A 16819-nucleotide genomic window follows, 5' to 3' on the forward strand; every position below is an offset into this window, starting at 1 on the left:
ACAAGAGAGAGAAAAAAAATGTCACCAAAGCTTTGTTTTTCTTCCTCTTTCTCCGCAGGGCAGCTTCTGCTAACAACGCTTCATTGGACTAGATTTTAGGTCATTGAAAGTTCAACCAACTTTAACAAATTATAATGACTTCTTTTTGCAATTTAATAAGTTGACTCTAGAGATGTGCAATTAGAAAAACTGTAAGTTAATTTAAGACTTTGTCAGTAAGGCAGTGAATTGAAATTTGCATTTAGACAATTAATAAACATAATCATATTTTTGAAGTTTTCCAGGTTTTAGGTTTTACTATAACTACCTTGAAATCCTTCCGGAAAAATAAAAGTGTATTTGTGGCTATAATTTACTTTCCCATACCCCAAGGCTACAAGCAGTAGGAAGAAAAGAACTCATGTAAAACTTCATTGAGCTGCACAGCATTCTTCAACCTGCAAATGAATTGAAAGTTGATTTTAACAGAGCTGGTTTAAAAGATTTTTATCTCAAGGTTTAAATTCTTTAATTCTTTTCTGGGCAAAGGAATGATAAAAAGAAACCAGAACCACCCAAACACTATGCAGAAGAATGGATGCTGTTGAATTAAAAACCAAAATGTTTCATACACTGACTTATCCACAAAATGTTTGTTGCAGTCAAGATTTTGAAAGTCTTAAAAGAGTCTGAAAATTTAGCAAACAGACCAGAAACACAGTGTATGAAAGTGCCTGAAGCCTAGAGACAATGGGCTGTGTTCCAGTGGACGGTCCCACACCATGCACACATGGGCAGCACAGACTGCACTTAATAATGTTTTTTTTTTTTTTTTTTTAAGACATAAAGTTAGGTCAATTCAGAACTGCACTAAACCACAGCTGAAGGATAATCACAGCATAGATGGCCAGGAAAGACACTAGCAGAGGGACAGCATCATGCTACTGCAATTGGAAAAGTACTTTTTGAGTGGTAAAATTCATGTTGAATGACTTAGACATCCTGTACCCAAAGTCTTCAAAACCATAAACTACTGACCCAAATAGCTTAGAAAGAACCAGTGCACATGCACCATTTGACTAGCATCTTTAGATACAGGTGTCAATGCTGCTCTACAAGTATATGGTGCTAGTTATTCTTCATAAGTATCCTTCTCTTTTGGCTCTAATTTTGCAAATATTAATGCAGTGGGGAATCTGCAGATTTTATGTTTCTTTTATTTTAAATTGCCATGGTGGCCAGGCAAACTGCCAAATCTGAGCCATGTGCTAAGTTTGGCTTATTTTTGCTCATGTAGATAAAAGATAATGTTGCCAGGAGCAAATCTGGTGTTTCCCAACTAGACTCTGGTGGCTTGTCTTTATTACATAGAAGCATGAAGTCAGAAATTTTCATGTATATAGACCAAGGTTTGGAAAAACAGTATGTTTCCTGGTTTTGCTGTTATGTTGATATGTGGGAAGGACACATGTAATTGGTCAAGCTTCTGAGAATAACAGAATGAGTGCTCAGGTCTAAATTAGATGTTTACTTCAACCCCTTCCCATCCAAGGCTCAGAGGGCATCACATAAGAGGGAGCAGAAAATACAAGAGCATAAGGATGGGGAATAAATGCTGTCTTCTGGTCATGACATGGCTGATACTGCTGCCATGGGCCCACAGCACTTGAGATTTCCTGCACATGATCAAGCCAAATAAAATTTAGCAGAGGAGGTAGGTAAGCTCTAGGACCCATACCTTTTCAGGGAGCAATCTGAAGTTGATAGTTTCTAGAGGAGGGAGAATTATTCATCTTCTGAGGATATGACTACCAATAGATGTATTCAGTAAATGACCCCACTCCCATGTACACATGGGAAGACTAACTGGATTAAGTAGGTTATTAGAACAAAAAAGACATGAAGTTGAGAGGGACACATGTTAGGGGATATGGGAGATTTGGGGGCATGAAGGATAGTTATGATCATAGCTCATTGTATACATATAGGAAATTCCCAAGAATAAATATTTAAACTGCAGCCTTATCAATGCCTTTGAAGTCACAGTGGCTGGTGCTCAGGGGGACAAGTATTTATCAAAAATTATGAGATGATTTCTGAGAGCTTTAGCAGAGGCTGACCTTGACTCTAAAAAGCAGAAATGTCTTAATTATATTGCTATATTACATGTTATTAGTTCCTTTCTGTACATATGCACAGAGAAATTATAAGCTTCTATGTCTAAATGTATCTACAAGAGATCTATAATAAATATAACAGTGTCAAGTAACCAAGGAAGTGCTGGTACTCTTCATTAATGATGTTCTTTTCTGAGCACATGAAATCACGATTCTAATCCTTGGAAGAATTTTAAGTCAAATTAGTATGAACATTTAATAACATTCAAAATCCCTTGAAATCTCTATAAGCAAATCAATAATTGTCAAACAATATCACATATCTTTATCCCTGAGAACCTCAAAAAGACAAATACATATTTATTTACAAATAATATAGTAGAAGGGTTTTGAAAGATATTTTATTTTTATTATAATTTATATATATAAAACTTTCATAGCTGTTATTAGTATAGCTAAGGTAATTTAAACACAAGTATGACAAGTCTTGCCTCTATTAAACCTAAAGATATTTCACTAATGTGTTTATTTCAAAATAGGTGCATATACCCTGGAATTCACCAAAGTCTCACTTTCTTGAAGTTGTTTATGATCTAAGTATTATCTCAGATTCCCTATTCTAATTCCCTCCTCTTGGGCCAACTGATATTCCCAATCGCTATCAATATGGACAGAATGATGTAAAGCAAAATACTCATTGTCAAGTCAGGATAACTTTTGAAGGATTAATTAGGAGGGGATTAAGTAATGTCCATGGTGAAGTGAGCACTGGCTCTCAACTATTCCTATCACCTTCTGAGCAAACAACTGAGTTCTGTTGGCACACATTTCCCAGTGTAATGGGACAGTAGATATAGTTTATAAAATATGGCAACACATGTTCAAATTTATAACACACACACACACACACACACATACACACACACACACACACACACACACACACACACTTTTTTATCACATTTGCCAAGATATGTGAGACACAAACATCATTTTAAAGCATTTTCAGAGCATGAAGTTTTGACTCCCAGAGCCCACACAGAGGTCATAATCATCTGTAACTCTAGTCCCAAGAGATGTAATGCCTTCTTCTAGTCTAGTGGTTCTCAACCTTCCTAATGCTGAGGCCATTTAATACAGTTCCTTATGTTGTGGTGACCCCCAGCTATAAAATTATTTTTGTTGCTACTTCATAATTATAATTTTGCTACTGTTCTGAATTATAATATAAATATCTGTTTTCTGATGTCTTAGGTGACCCTGTGAAAAGGTCATTCCATCCCCAAATGGTTGTGACTCAGTTTGAGAACAGGTATACTAGCCTCTATGGCTACTGTGCACATTCATCCATGTAGGTAATGCACTCATGTACATGAAATAAAAATAGAACAAAATTTAAAAAAGAATTAACAGAAAAAGGATAATTTTCTTAAAAAGTTTAAAAGGATGTTTTTTTAATTAGGTATTGTCTCATTGTGACAAGTAAAGAATATAATCATCAATAACACATAGAGCTTTATTGGACCAAATATCAAAAAACCCAGAGAAATTCTAAAAGTATGTTTAGAAAATCATCCTCTAAAACAGGAGTATTTATTATGTGAATGGAACAGTATCCCAGAAATTAATATTTACCAAAAAACAAAGCTATAATAGTGCAAAAACATTTAAAACAACATCACTTTCATGAATTTAATGCTGAAATGTTTTACCATCCAAAGTGGCCTTCTGTACCTTTGTTATTACTATGATACAGTAGTTATATTGATATAATTTTTATTATGTTGCTTTACTGAAACAAGCCAAAAATGCACAAGAAGAAGAAAGAAAGAGAGAGAGGAAAAGAAAGAAAAGTCAGAGGTCTATAAAAATGCGTGCATATGCAATCCTGTTCATAGGCAAAATATATTGTATTTATGATTTCTCTGAATCAGACTGTTTCTTATTTGAACTAATTTCTAGAAAGATTTTCTCCCTATAAGCTAGCATGTTTCGTACGTCTTTGTAGAGAAGCATTTCCTGGATGGACAGCAGCTTAAAGTTGCTCAGGCTGAATGGTGAATGGCTCTGTACAGCACTTAACATCCCAAGGGATGCTGCAGCAGATTCACTCAGAGAAGAACAGACAGGGAAAATTCGAGCAGTCCACAGGCTCAGATGTGTCTTACTTCCTGAGAATAGTTCCTCTGTAGCTTTAAGGTTCCAAATATCTAAACAAGACTGAAAACAAACTCCACAGAACGCAAGCATCTTTAGGTCTGATATGGTTTTAACACTGCTCTTCAAGTTGTCTTGCATGCCAAACACCATAGTTGAGTATTCTAAGTGTCCGTTTATCTCCAGACTTAAAGAACACATGAAAGAATATGGGGGCAGCGTGGCTTTCACTATTACGGATCCACTAATAATGCACTTTTCCCCAATGGACACCTCAGGCCCCAATCTAGAATACTCTACAACTGAGCCAGGGGCCACATAGCATCCTGAATCCAGTATACTGTGAATGACACAGGGTGTCTCATGGGGGCATTCAGGCACATTTGGAAAGACACTGAAAGCACTGGATTGTAAGCCCAGCTCTGACCTTAATGTACTATCAGAAGTGAAATGAAGCAGATATTCTTCGGTTGTTCCAATGTGATAAAATCTGGAGTTATTAAGAACAACAACATTCAGTGGTGTTCCCTTGAGGAGGTGGAATATTTTCTGCCTCATGTCCAACAACTGGGACTCTTCTTTAGTGACATGTGATGTGTTCCTGGTATACTCTGCAGTTGCTCCAGGCCCCAGTGCCTGCAGAAAGTCACCATAGGCATCTATTTCACAGTGCAGTGGGCCTACACTTTCATAAAAGTCAAGTAGCTTTTTGGCTGATTTATGATCCATGTAAAATAGGCTATCTGTGTAGACATACTCAGAGTGCAATGGAAGACTGGCTGTGTCACCCTGAGCCAAGTCCTGTTGACCAAAGCTTCCTCCTCTATGAACAGCATTAAAGTGATGCATTTTTTCAATGCTGGGCTTATGGAGGAAACGGTGGCATTGCCTGTATTCAAGGTCACCATGTTGTGAGGAACTGGCAGAGTCCAAGACAAATACTCCATGTGTTGTGCCTACAGCCAGACTAGATGGATGGGCTAAGGCAGTAAAGCCAGGCTGGTCAAATGCTATGTACTCAGAGTCCCCAACACTGTAGAGTTCAATATCATCTGCACAGGTGACCAAAACTCCAGGCTTCATGTGTGAGGGAAAATCCATGTACATGGCTAGTTTTAACTCCAACATCTGATAAATGGGCTCACCAAGTGGTAAAGCTGTGAAGATTTTTCCTAAAGCACTTGCATTGGGAAGCCGTTGACTGTAGCCACCTATAAAACAATGTAAAGTATTTAAAAATATGTTCTTGAAGAGATTTTCAAAATCTGATGGCACCAGTTATAGCATAACATACCTCTGAGGATATTTAATACTAAGTATCTAATCAAAATTAAGGGTAGAATTAGGAAAACTAGACTTTAAAACCATCAAAGAGTGTTTCTCATATGGCAATTTAATGTAATACAATTTTAAAGACTCTAGGTCAGGAAACAAGAAAAAGACATACAGAGCCTGGCTATCAAGTATTCTCTATCAATTGCATAACTAACAAAGTGACCAATTTTAAAACCTGATCTTCCATGAACATTTCTAACAATGCATTCCAACCATGGTTAAAGTTATAAATTAGGGATGTACTTAGAAAAAGTTGCAAAAGACTAATGCAGTTAAACAGTTTCAAAATGTACTTCTCTGTTAAACATCCATTTCATGATGCAATGTCTTCAACTTGCGAGAAAGTTGTAAATTTACTTAAGAACAATTTTTTTAATTATACCACTTTTTCATTTAAATTGGCTTTTCCTTTCTAAGATGAACATCATAATGTCTTGATTTCTGAAATATGTTCTCTTAAACACACTGAATATCTTGAATCCTTAAAGAAAAGGTGTATAGTGCAGTGCAGACTTACGTATTGGGAAAAGATCTGATAAATGAGCTCACCTATGGCTTACCATGCTTCAGCTACTTACTTGAAGATTTACTGCAGTCAGCTGCAGTACAGTGAGGACAATGCAACACTGAAAGTACTTTGTGCACATTGTTCAAGAAATAAGAGCTAAAATTCATGTTAATTGTTTACCTTCCAAAGACCAGACATAGTAAAGTTTAAACTAAAAGACTTATCTACAGCCACTCCTCACAATTGTGGAGACTGGTTCACAACCCCAGGCAGACTCCAAAAGCTCAGGACACTGAACCCGCACTGAAATGGCACTTATTTGTGTGTACCCCACACTATCTTTATCTAACACGATGTAATATTTACATAAACAGTGGTTATGCAATGATATTCCAGGAATTATGAAAAGTCCACATGTTTAGTACAGACATATTTTTATTACCCCTTAAATACTTTCTGTCCATCATTGTCTGAGTCTATAAGAGGTGGATGAAATCCCAGGATTCAGAGGGCCCACTATATTTCTTGCTATCTATTTTCTGATGTCCAATTAATTTTACCTTTATTCTACAAGACTAAAGTAAACTTTTCTACATTATTAATTTTTGTTTGAAGCAGGACTTGGATGTGCTATGTTGATGTCATCTGTACAAAGAGTCCTATGACTGTGTACGCAACTTGGAATTAGAAAGCATCTTTGAAGCCATGAAGAAGAAATTCTAAATTATATGTCACAGACTAATGCTGGGCCTCGACAAAAGTTTCACCAGCCCACTAGAATTAAGAGATAAACAACAGAACTTTCCATGCAACCAGATGTTTAATATAATTACATGTACTAAATTAAAAAAAAAAAACCTGCCCACTATTCTAACAACATCCTTTTGACTCCTCTCTTTTGAAATATTCTACATGTTTTTCACACATATATTTATGTGTAACTCTGTAATTTTTATTTCCCCTTTTTAAAAACTGTTAAATATTGTAGCTGTTGACTATCAATAATAAGACAAAAATTCAAGGTAGAAGTTTAGAGAAATGTCTAATCATCATTTTCATCATCATCCATTTTGTTCCGCAACAAAATTCCCCCTCCAGACTCCTGAGAAATGCCCACATTTCCAAGAGTTTTGTGAAAAATAATTTTCCATTTGAAAACCAAAAATGAAATGATAAAATATCCATAAAAGGTGATGATGTATATAAGTTACAATGTTAAGAATAAATTTTGTGAAAAAGCAAACAGACAACCCCCAAAGCCAAGAACATATATTTCCAAAGTAAAATACCATCTATGAATTTTAAAACAAAATAAATTATAGAGGAAATCATTTGCAAGGGAGATAAAGCCCCTAAGGTGTCAAATGTTGAAAACTCGAGGACAAATGTAAATGAATAACCACTAAGTTACCAGAGTGAATTAATAGGACGGTGAAAGAATTCCATTTATCTCCATAGAGACTTTCCAGACACTGAAGAGAACAAAGTGTTGATCCTCCATTTCCTGAAAAACAATTCAAAAGCACAATTTGCATCACAGAAAATTATGAAGACTTTCTTATGATGATATACTTAATGCTATAATTTTGAAGATGTGAATTTTGTTAATATGAGATAGACAGATTGAGAAGATATTGGCAGAAGAACAGATCAGTCCCAGTAAATAAGCAAACAAACAGCTAATCAAGAAATATAGCAAAGCAGCAGGTAATAACCTCTCAAGAATAGTCAAGAAAGAAATGATAAATTACATAATCTATGACATACTGAATTCATTTGCATTTGTCAACCAGAATACTTGCTTAATAACTTTTTCCAAATGACACAGCCCAACACACAACCTAGAGTTTTTTTTTTTTTTAAAACACAAGAACTTGGTTTGTACAACATATTTTAAATATGATTAACATACTGTATACCCAATTACTTTCTACAGAAGGACCATCCATCACACAGTGATGACCTTCTTCCTGTGAGGGCTGAGCCAACAGTAGATCATCAGAATAACACCAGTGTCTTACACTGAACCAACAGGGGATCATCATCAGAATAACACCAGTGTCATACACTGAACCAACAGGGATCATTAGAATAACACCAGTGTCATATACTGAACTAAAAGTGGATCATCAGAATAACACCAATGTCAAATACTGAACCAACAGTGGATCATCATCAGAATAACACCAGTGTCATACACTGAACCAACAGAGATCATCAGAATAACACCAGTGTCATACACTTGCATTCTCTTCCTGGCACGGAGAGGCTTTAGCTTTTCTTATCATATGAGCCACAATTTTAGGGATAAATGTTCATAAAAATCATGCTACTTCCAAGTGAAACACAGCAAATAAATAAGTAAATAAAATACTAGCTTTCAAAGCAAAATACTTTTTAAGCAATAACTATATAGAAGTAGAAGAAATTATTTGCAATTCTCTTTATACAGAATCAAAGGTAAAATATAATTTATTTGCAATGATGACAAAGTTTGAATTAACCCAGGCTTTAAGTAAATATTTTATGTTACTTTATGTGACTGGACATGGTTCATCTGTATTCCATATTTTGGTTCCAATAGACCAAGTATACACAAAAATCTTTTGATTTGTTTTCTTCATGTCAATGTCTGAAGAAACTACTGGGTTGGGAAAGAACTTCCAATGAGGTCTACTGTAATTGTATTAAAGCAAAAAAATTCTTTTATATAATGATATGGACAAATTTATCTTCAAGTCACAGTGGCTCAGAATCTTTGCTCTGACTTTCATCTTGTTAAGAGGAGTTAATTTAGATTCAGGTTTTAAAGTTTGTAAAGGCCATGTGTGGAGATGAACAGTTTAAAAACTATAAAGCTCAGAAATTATTCAATTATTATTTTGCTCAGAATCTGTTATAATCATCCCATGAAATGTATACCAATTTTAGTTCCAGCAGGATCAGTGAAAACATGATATTGAACTCCAAGGGGCAATTCCTTTCTCTTCAGCTTCTCTGACAACTGTTGTTTGTAAGCAAGCTCCTGCTTTTCATCGGCTGCTGTTATCGCAACTACATCCCAGAATTTTCCAGCCACCACAGGTTTACCTATTGGAAAATGGCAAGAAGTTTCTTTTATATTATTAGAATTCCCTATTACAAGCTTGTCTAGTTCAAAAGAGGGGAGGACAAAAGGTTAATCATTACCAGCTTCCTCATAAGAAAATGCAACAATCAAACAACCAAAACAAAACCCCACAACAATCTTTAGCCCCCAAATCAAGCAAGTTTCATGAACTAGAGCCCTTAATGTTCCATGGATGAGAAATAGCAACTCTATACTCCTTCCATGTTTCTGTGTAGAAATGTGGGTTGTTTTGTCTGTTTATTAACTTTTCTTTGTTCTTTTTATATTTAATTTCTTTGTGGTGCTGGGGACAAAACACAGAGCCCTGTGTAAGCCAGGGAAGCTATATGCCCAATACTCTATTTATTTTTTTAGAGAGTATCTTATTAATTGACAGGCTGGCCCTGACTCTTCCTGTAATCCAGGCAGGCCTTGAACCTTGGCCCGGCTGCCTCAGCCTCCCAAGTAGAATACCACACAAAACTTAGGATCAAATCCCCAGTGAACTCATTAAATGACAAACTGCACTGGCATACAGTGGATCCCTCTCCTTTATCAACAAAAATATTAATAGAGTTTTAATGAAGGGACTCTAGCTGCCTGAGCATGGCAAACCTGGCTCTGGCAGGCCCTGCCCTTCCCCCATTCCCTCTGCTTTGCTAAAAACCATTAGATTGCATTCCTAAAGCTAGCCACCGAGGTCTGTCTAGTCTCTCATTTGGCCACTCCCTCCCCCTGAGACTATCGATGTCCAGCTGTCAAAGTACTGAAGTCCAGCAATCAAAAGCCCCCTTTTGGCTACCCTAATTAACATCCAAATCAAACACCTCATTCTAATACTATCTATCCTCTTTTACCTTTATAAACTGCCATTAGCCTATGGACCACGTCTGTCTCCTCTCTATTCTAAGAGGGGCAGTCCTCAGTCCCTCCAGGACAAATACCCCTCCTCCTCTCCCTCCTCCTCTGTCTCCCATCTTTGTCTCATTCCCTGCCCTTTGTCCTTCTGGGGCAAATAAATCTCCTTTGTCTGGGAACTTGGTCTTGGGGTGCCTTGTGCAGATACAAGACCTTTTATTTAACAAGTTAAAAGAGAAGGGAGGGGGTAAGGGAGAGAGGGAGGGAGGGAGGGATGCCTTACCTAGGATTTAATAATTCCAAACATTGACATCCAAATATAAATCCCTACTTTTTAGGCAGTCACAAACACCAATTTTATCAGGCAGCTGTGTAGACAAGGGCAAGCACCCATCTGTGCTTTTTTCCCTTAAAGGGCAAACTTAAATTTAGAATTTTTAAAGTCACAATCGGCTTCATAGTGGAGTTTAAACAGGAATAAGCTGGTGAGTTATGCAGGGGACTGGGGAAAAGGGAAGACACAAGCTATCTACTTCTGGCTCTGTAAGCAGCATGGCTTCAAACCAGTGAGCTAGGCGGTGTGTTACATTCGCAGCCTCACAAGCCACGTCAACAGCTCTTCCTGTTCTAGCCTGACACCTAAGATGAGGCGGGCAGAGACAGAGAGAAGACAAAGGCAGAGGGACGGTGCGGACAGGAAGGAGCAGAGGACAGGAAGCGGCGAGGGGTCCGTGGGAGGGCGCCCTCCGTGCACGGGACCTGAGATCTCAGTTCCGCCAAGGTACCTCTCATCTCCGAAAACATCCGCAGTTTCCGCAGGGTCGCTTCACCGAGAGACCCCATGGCCCGACTTCCGGGAGCCTGCATAGTACGCACGCGCGCTCCGAACCCCACGCCCCGCCCTGGCCGGCTGCTACGTCACCGCGTCCTGGAGTCTCCCGGAGACTGGAAAAGCTGGCATGGCGTAAGTGTGCGCTGGCGGCGTTTCCCGGGCAACGCTCTGTGTGCAGATGGGCACCTAGCTGTGCCCGGGCTGCGTGGGGCTGCGCCGTCAGCTCCCGCCTTTCCACGCCCGACAGCCCGCGGCGAGCCAGAGGGAACCGGCCCGCCGAGCACAGTGGAACATCACCCATACGCTGAGGTGATCTGCCCGCACAGAGCTTCCATTCCTGTCAGAAGGCCTCGCAGGGAGGCCAGGTCGCAGAACCTCGGGTTCTGGGGGCCCCTGCACCCCAGGTCCGGCCCACGTGGGATGCTGTATGGCGGACCAGACCACGCTGCTTCCTTCAGTCGGCCAACCTCTCAGGCACAGTCTTGAACTTGAGCAACAGGGCGCTCAGTTGGGTTCACTTGCTTCTCAGGGGTTCTACCAAAGGTGTATGTAGGTTGGAATACTCAATAGTACCCGATATTGGGAAGTCAGCCCTAGTGAACATGGTTTCATTGCTGATAATATGTATTTCTCGTGTAGAGTGCCTAGTTTATAAGGAGTTCTCAAGATTGATCTCTCCATTCTTACACATAGCATATAGTAAGTAACAACATTTAAGGAAGACTTCAATCTCAAACCCAGAAATCCTATCCTCCTCTACAATTTGGCGTGGGAAGTTTCTCTTCGTTAACGTTTTGCTCAGGATTCTGCAAAGCAATTTCCTATGAATTTAACTAAGTTTCTAAGTAACTGTAGTCTTATTTAAAGTCTTGACTTTAGCATTTAATTCTGTATTTAAAGTAGAGACATTTGTGGGAAAAGATTACTGTTTCACAGTACATTCTTGCTGAAGAAAATCTAGAAAATACAGAAGTTAAAGGGTCTGAGAATAAAAGCAATAGAAGTCAGAATTTGTGGTTTTTTACTTTTGAATGAGTTGGAGTAACGCCAGTTTTGACTGAAATGTGTCAGTGTGCAGGACAAGAATACAAGCAGAGAGCCTTTTTGGAGGCTACTAAAATAGTGCAAACAGGAAAGAATTGGTGGAAATTTAAAAGATTATAATGGGGGATGGTGAGAAATTGCTTAGAGTCTAGAAACATTCTAAAGGCAAAAGCAACAACATCGACCCACTGATGGAGGATGAAATGGTCAGCAAATGAGATGAGGAAAGCTTTATATGGGGAAGCATAGTGAGATGGCAAGAGGATACATTTAATTTAATATTGGATATATAGAACAAACGTGTGCATATATAGTAGGAATTGTTGTGTGTGTCTGTGTACATTATGTATGTAGTTCCGGAGATCAGGACTAAGTCTGGCTAGACGTTTTTGTGAGTTGTCAGAATACAGACAGAGTTCATTTTCAACTATAGAAACTAGGCTGAAATTCCAAGGAGATAATAAAAGTCAAAAGGTCCTACATATTAGAGTACCACACATTCTCACAAGTGCAAAACAAAAAGTCTTAGGGAATCAATTGCTATGAAGAGACACCGTGACCATGGCAACTCTTACAAAGGAAACATTTAATTGGGGCTGGCTTATAGTTTAGTGGTTTAGTACATTATCCTCATGGCAGGAAGCATGGCAGCACACAAGAAGACATGGTGCAACAGAAGGAGCTGAGTTCACATTTTGATGCTCAGGCAGCAGGAAGAGACTGCCCAACTCAGCATGGCTAGAGCATCTGAGACCTCAAAGCCCACACCCAGTGACACACTCCAGCAAGGCCACACTTCCTAATAGTGCCACTCATTATGAGCCCATGGGGACCATTTCTTTCAAACGACTACAGTAAAATTTAAACATACCATATGGGACATCATGCCCACCTTCTCTCTCCATGCTGGAATTAGCTCTGTCTTGAGCTTGTGCAGGTCTCATGTAGCTTGTGCATAATGTCACAAGTGCTATGAGTATAAGTGCAGCTTCCCTGTTGTGTCTGGCACTTACCTTCTTCCTACATGCCTTCCACAATGATCCTTGAGTCTTGGGATGAAATGGTATGATATAGATGAGCAATTTAAGAAGCTGAGCATTGTGCAGTCTTATTCTCTACACATTGACCAGTTGTGAGTCTCATGTTAGTTGCTATCTACTGCAAAAAGAAACTTTTCTGGTAAAGGTTGAAAGATGCACTGATCTGTGAGTTTAGTGCTATATCATCAGGAGTTAGTTTAATGCTGTGTCTATTTAGCAGATTAACAGTAATAGGTTCTTAAGGAGAGCTTTATGACCTATCTGGCCACTGGTTCTGGGTGTCAGGTATGGGCTCTACATTATGGAGGGTGACTTAAATCCTGAAATTCAAAAAGTTGCTGATTATCCCCATGAAATTCTTTTCCCTATTGTACCAGTAGGTATATTTTCCAGCTCAGTTATTATAACTTGTACAAGTCCTACCCCTAGCAGAGGCGCTATGGACAGTTCATAGCTGCTGGGAAAGGGTAAGTCAATTTTCTTTAAGGCTGTAGCCTTTGATAGGTCATCCATGTTCAATGGATGACCCTCCACACAATGAACTTTAACAAAAAAAGAGAGATAAATCTGTTTGAATAACAATATTACAATGTCTAAAATATGTTTCAAAATAAAAGATATTATAGTAAGTATGATACATAATTTGAAATAAAAGCTTTATATACAGTGATGTGGTTATATAAAATTACACACATCTATAATGTATTGTATACTGATGCAGTGAAACAAAGTCAGTTTCAATTGGATACAGAGACAGAATCTTGATGCTGTATGTGGATGGATGCTGTTTATGCTGTTTGTATAAAGCATCTTCTTAAAATATGATTTTATGTGTAGGAAGAAAAAGGAAAATGAAGAAAATGGCAAGTCTAGTGCCTGTCTTGGAGAAAACATTGTAAAACACATGAGTGATGAGAGATTGATATCCAAAATAATACAAGGTAATCAAACTCAACAGTAAGATAGCAGCCAACCAAAAAAAAAAAAAAAAAAAAACAACAAAAAAAAAACGGACAAAGGAACTGAAAAACGCTTCATCAAAGGACACACTCATGGGACAAACAAGTGTAAAGAAAAATGTTCAGCATCATATATCTGTAGGAATTATAAATTCAAAAAGTGAGGTACCTCTTTATAGCTATTTGTCTGGCTTTAATTTAAGATACCAATACACCAAGTACTAGTAAGAATGTATAGGAATAATTTTGCTAATCTTATTGCTGATGAAAACACAAAATAGTACAGCTAATTCCAAAGACAGAGGTAGTTCATCACAAGATAAAACATATTATATGAGCCAGAAAGTAAACTACTTGATATTTATCCAAACAAAATGTAACATGCACATGTAAACCTGAGAACACTTGCTTGTAGCAATTCTATTTATAAGCTCCCAAGCTTTAAGTCAGCTAAGATCTCCTTCATAGGTGATTGGATTGATAAAACATGATTTATCTATGAAATGTTATGTTCCTGTATGTTTTAAAACTGAGTTATATTAAATGCTGGGCATCAAAAGAGGTCTGTGTGAATACTAGGCAAGTGTTTGTCTGCTGAGCCACATTCACAGCCTAAAATGAGTTTCACTGGAAAACCTAGTGCTATTACTCTGCTAAAGGCAAAGTATTAAAGTACTCATAATGACACCATTGTACCATAGGTTAGTGAATCTCTCATCCCTCATAAGAGAAACTTCTTTCGGCAGTAGATGTCAGTGAACAGAAACCCACAACTGGTTAAGATGCAGAGAAAAAGATACATAACATCACTCAGCCACAAATGGTACAGCTATCCTACACCCTCCTCCAAAGGCTAAGGGGTCATTGTGGAGTTGGGGTGAAGGCAGGGTGAGAGTTATTATTTGTGGATGACTGCAGTGAAACAGTGCTTTATGAACACAACAGGGCAGTTGCACATGTGAACTCTCAGCAGTTGTGAACATGTATACAGGGTGCTCATAAACCCTTGTCATCATCTGAAATTAGCCAAGGTTTACACCAAAATGGAAAAAAAGTAGGTATTTAGAAGAAAAACCCAGGGAGAGGCTTCCATAGTTGTGTAATTAAAACAAGCAAATAAGGCTTGCATTTCAGGGCCTACAGAACTTATTGTATTATAGAGATATGGTACTTGTGCCAGATTGTGGCTTTAAATTTGCAAAGGCGAATCATTTGTCATTTGGGCTAATCTCTTTCATAATGTCCATGAATTGCCCAATTAAAAGACTTTTAGTTGTGGGATCCTGATACACTAAATCAGAGATAGGACTTCATGAATCACCCTTTCATAAATTCTATAGGTGACTTTAGAGTTTGCAGATTATAGTGTTAGGCCAGGATATTAAAGTATCTTTTGTCTTTCTGTCAACTTCATATGAATTTTTTACATTTATTTTTATATGGATCATGTAGATTTAGTTTATCTGCTATTGGTAGAAGCTGGTTCTTCTAATGGAAAGGATAGTTTATCTTGTAAAAAAGCTAATTTATGTTCATATATACTCCTGAAGATGATGTCTAACTGCCTTCTGTGAAATCTGAAATTACCCATAGTGTAGACAAATTTTTAAACACTCCTATTAAATAAAAAACAGAGAGCTAAATACAGAGTTAAAGCCTAAGAGATCAGAGTACAACCCTTTAGCTTATCATTCACTGTTGTTTTTACCCTGAGAGAGATCTTTTTGTGTGTGTGTGTCTTGTGTTTTATTGCTTTTCTGTTTTGCCTTCGCATTGGCTCTAAGCCCAGCCATATGGCTTCCTCGTCATTGCCTGTCTATACAGACCTTCTGGTCTTTATGGTTGGTACTAGGATTAAAAACTCAAGGGTCATCATGCTTGGCTGTGTCCTTGACCACACAGAGACTCTGCCTGCCATGTGATTGGATTAAGGGCATGGGCTACCATCACCTGACTTCTCTTCCTGGCTCTCTAATGACCTCTGATCTCCAGACAAACTTTATTTATTAACATACAAATAAAATATTTTAACATAATTAAAATATCACCACACCCATAGTGAGGGCAAATTCATAGATATGGAAAGTAACACAAAAGGTTGTATAATAAAGCATTAATCAATTTTTATATTCAAACTCCAAATGTTTTGATAGCCCCCAATCCTAGTTTTCTGATACGCAGAGCATTAAGGGCACACATAGTGAAGGCTACATCTTTTTAGGAAATGTCAGTCTGTGGGCAGTCTTCGCTATGCCTGCACTTTCTATGGCTGTGTCTTCCAGCCCCTCCCAGAAGGTTGGTCTTTTAACAACTTACTAATACTGCAGAGTGCTTTTTATCATTCATTCACTGTAAATCAGGATAATAAGAAACACTTAGTTGTAGTTTCGTTGTGTCTTGTTTGATGTCTTCTGTTGAAATGATAATTTTGTAAATAGTATGTTCTCTATTCTGTGGAAAATGAGGTTTTATTATCCTTTCACCAATTTATGGTGAGGACAGTGGTAATTTTTCAATATTAGATATTTAAGGTATTGTGGGATAGAAGATGCTATGGGATTTAAATATTTTTATTTTAATTATTTTATCCATTTTTATCATCACTATATAGTAGATAATATTGTATTTTAATTTCATGTAGATTTTTAAACTTGAAAGTAATTCTTTGTAAATATTTATATCTTAAACATTTATGTGTATCTCTGTGTCTGTGCTTTGTATATGTGTATATGGCATTTACATGTGGATATCCTTGGAGGTCACCAAGTGGGTATCAGATCCTCTGAAACTGGAGTTGCAGGCAGTGCTGGGAACCAAATCTAGGTCTTCTGGAAGAGTGACACGTGGTTTGAATTGCTGAACGACGTCTTCAGCTCCCAGG

The 16819-nt window shown here is 37.8% G+C and overlaps 2 protein-coding genes across 5 annotated transcripts in view; one reads left to right on the plus strand and one right to left on the minus strand.

The window, feature by feature from the left end:
• Positions 1 to 3541: 3541 nt before the first annotated feature.
• On the minus strand, positions 3542 to 11115 carry Fpgt (fucose-1-phosphate guanylyltransferase). Of its 2 annotated transcripts, XM_036190402.1 has the most exons (4): positions 10849 to 11114; positions 9019 to 9186; positions 7508 to 7600; positions 3542 to 5464 (listed from the first exon to the last, which is right to left on the minus strand). In XM_036190402.1, exons 1-4 carry the CDS (start codon positions 10928 to 10930, stop codon positions 4011 to 4013), a joined length of 1797 nt encoding a protein of 598 aa, XP_036046295.1. In that variant the 5' UTR covers positions 10931 to 11114; the 3' UTR covers positions 3542 to 4010. The 2 variants fall into 2 exon arrangements, with proteins under 2 accessions (XP_036046295.1, XP_036046296.1); XM_036190403.1 differs by lacking the exon at positions 9019 to 9186 and having other exon boundaries at positions 10849 to 11115.
• The window catches only part of Lrriq3 (leucine rich repeats and IQ motif containing 3), a 116591-nt gene continuing 110618 nt past the window's right edge, over positions 10847 to 16819 (plus strand). For 2 of the 3 annotated variants that reach the window (XM_036190398.1, XM_036190400.1), the window contains exon 1: positions 10847 to 11204. In XM_036190398.1, coding sequence (XP_036046291.1) covers positions 10905 to 11204 — 300 coding nt within the window. In that variant the 5' untranslated portion in view covers positions 10847 to 10904. The remainder of the gene's footprint in view (positions 11205 to 16819) is intronic. The other variant, XM_036190399.1, reaches the window with a different exon arrangement.

This window comes from Onychomys torridus, chromosome 6, assembly GCF_903995425.1.
Source record: "Onychomys torridus chromosome 6, mOncTor1.1, whole genome shotgun sequence".
In the NCBI taxonomy this organism is placed as follows: Eukaryota; Metazoa; Chordata; class Mammalia; order Rodentia; family Cricetidae; genus Onychomys; species Onychomys torridus.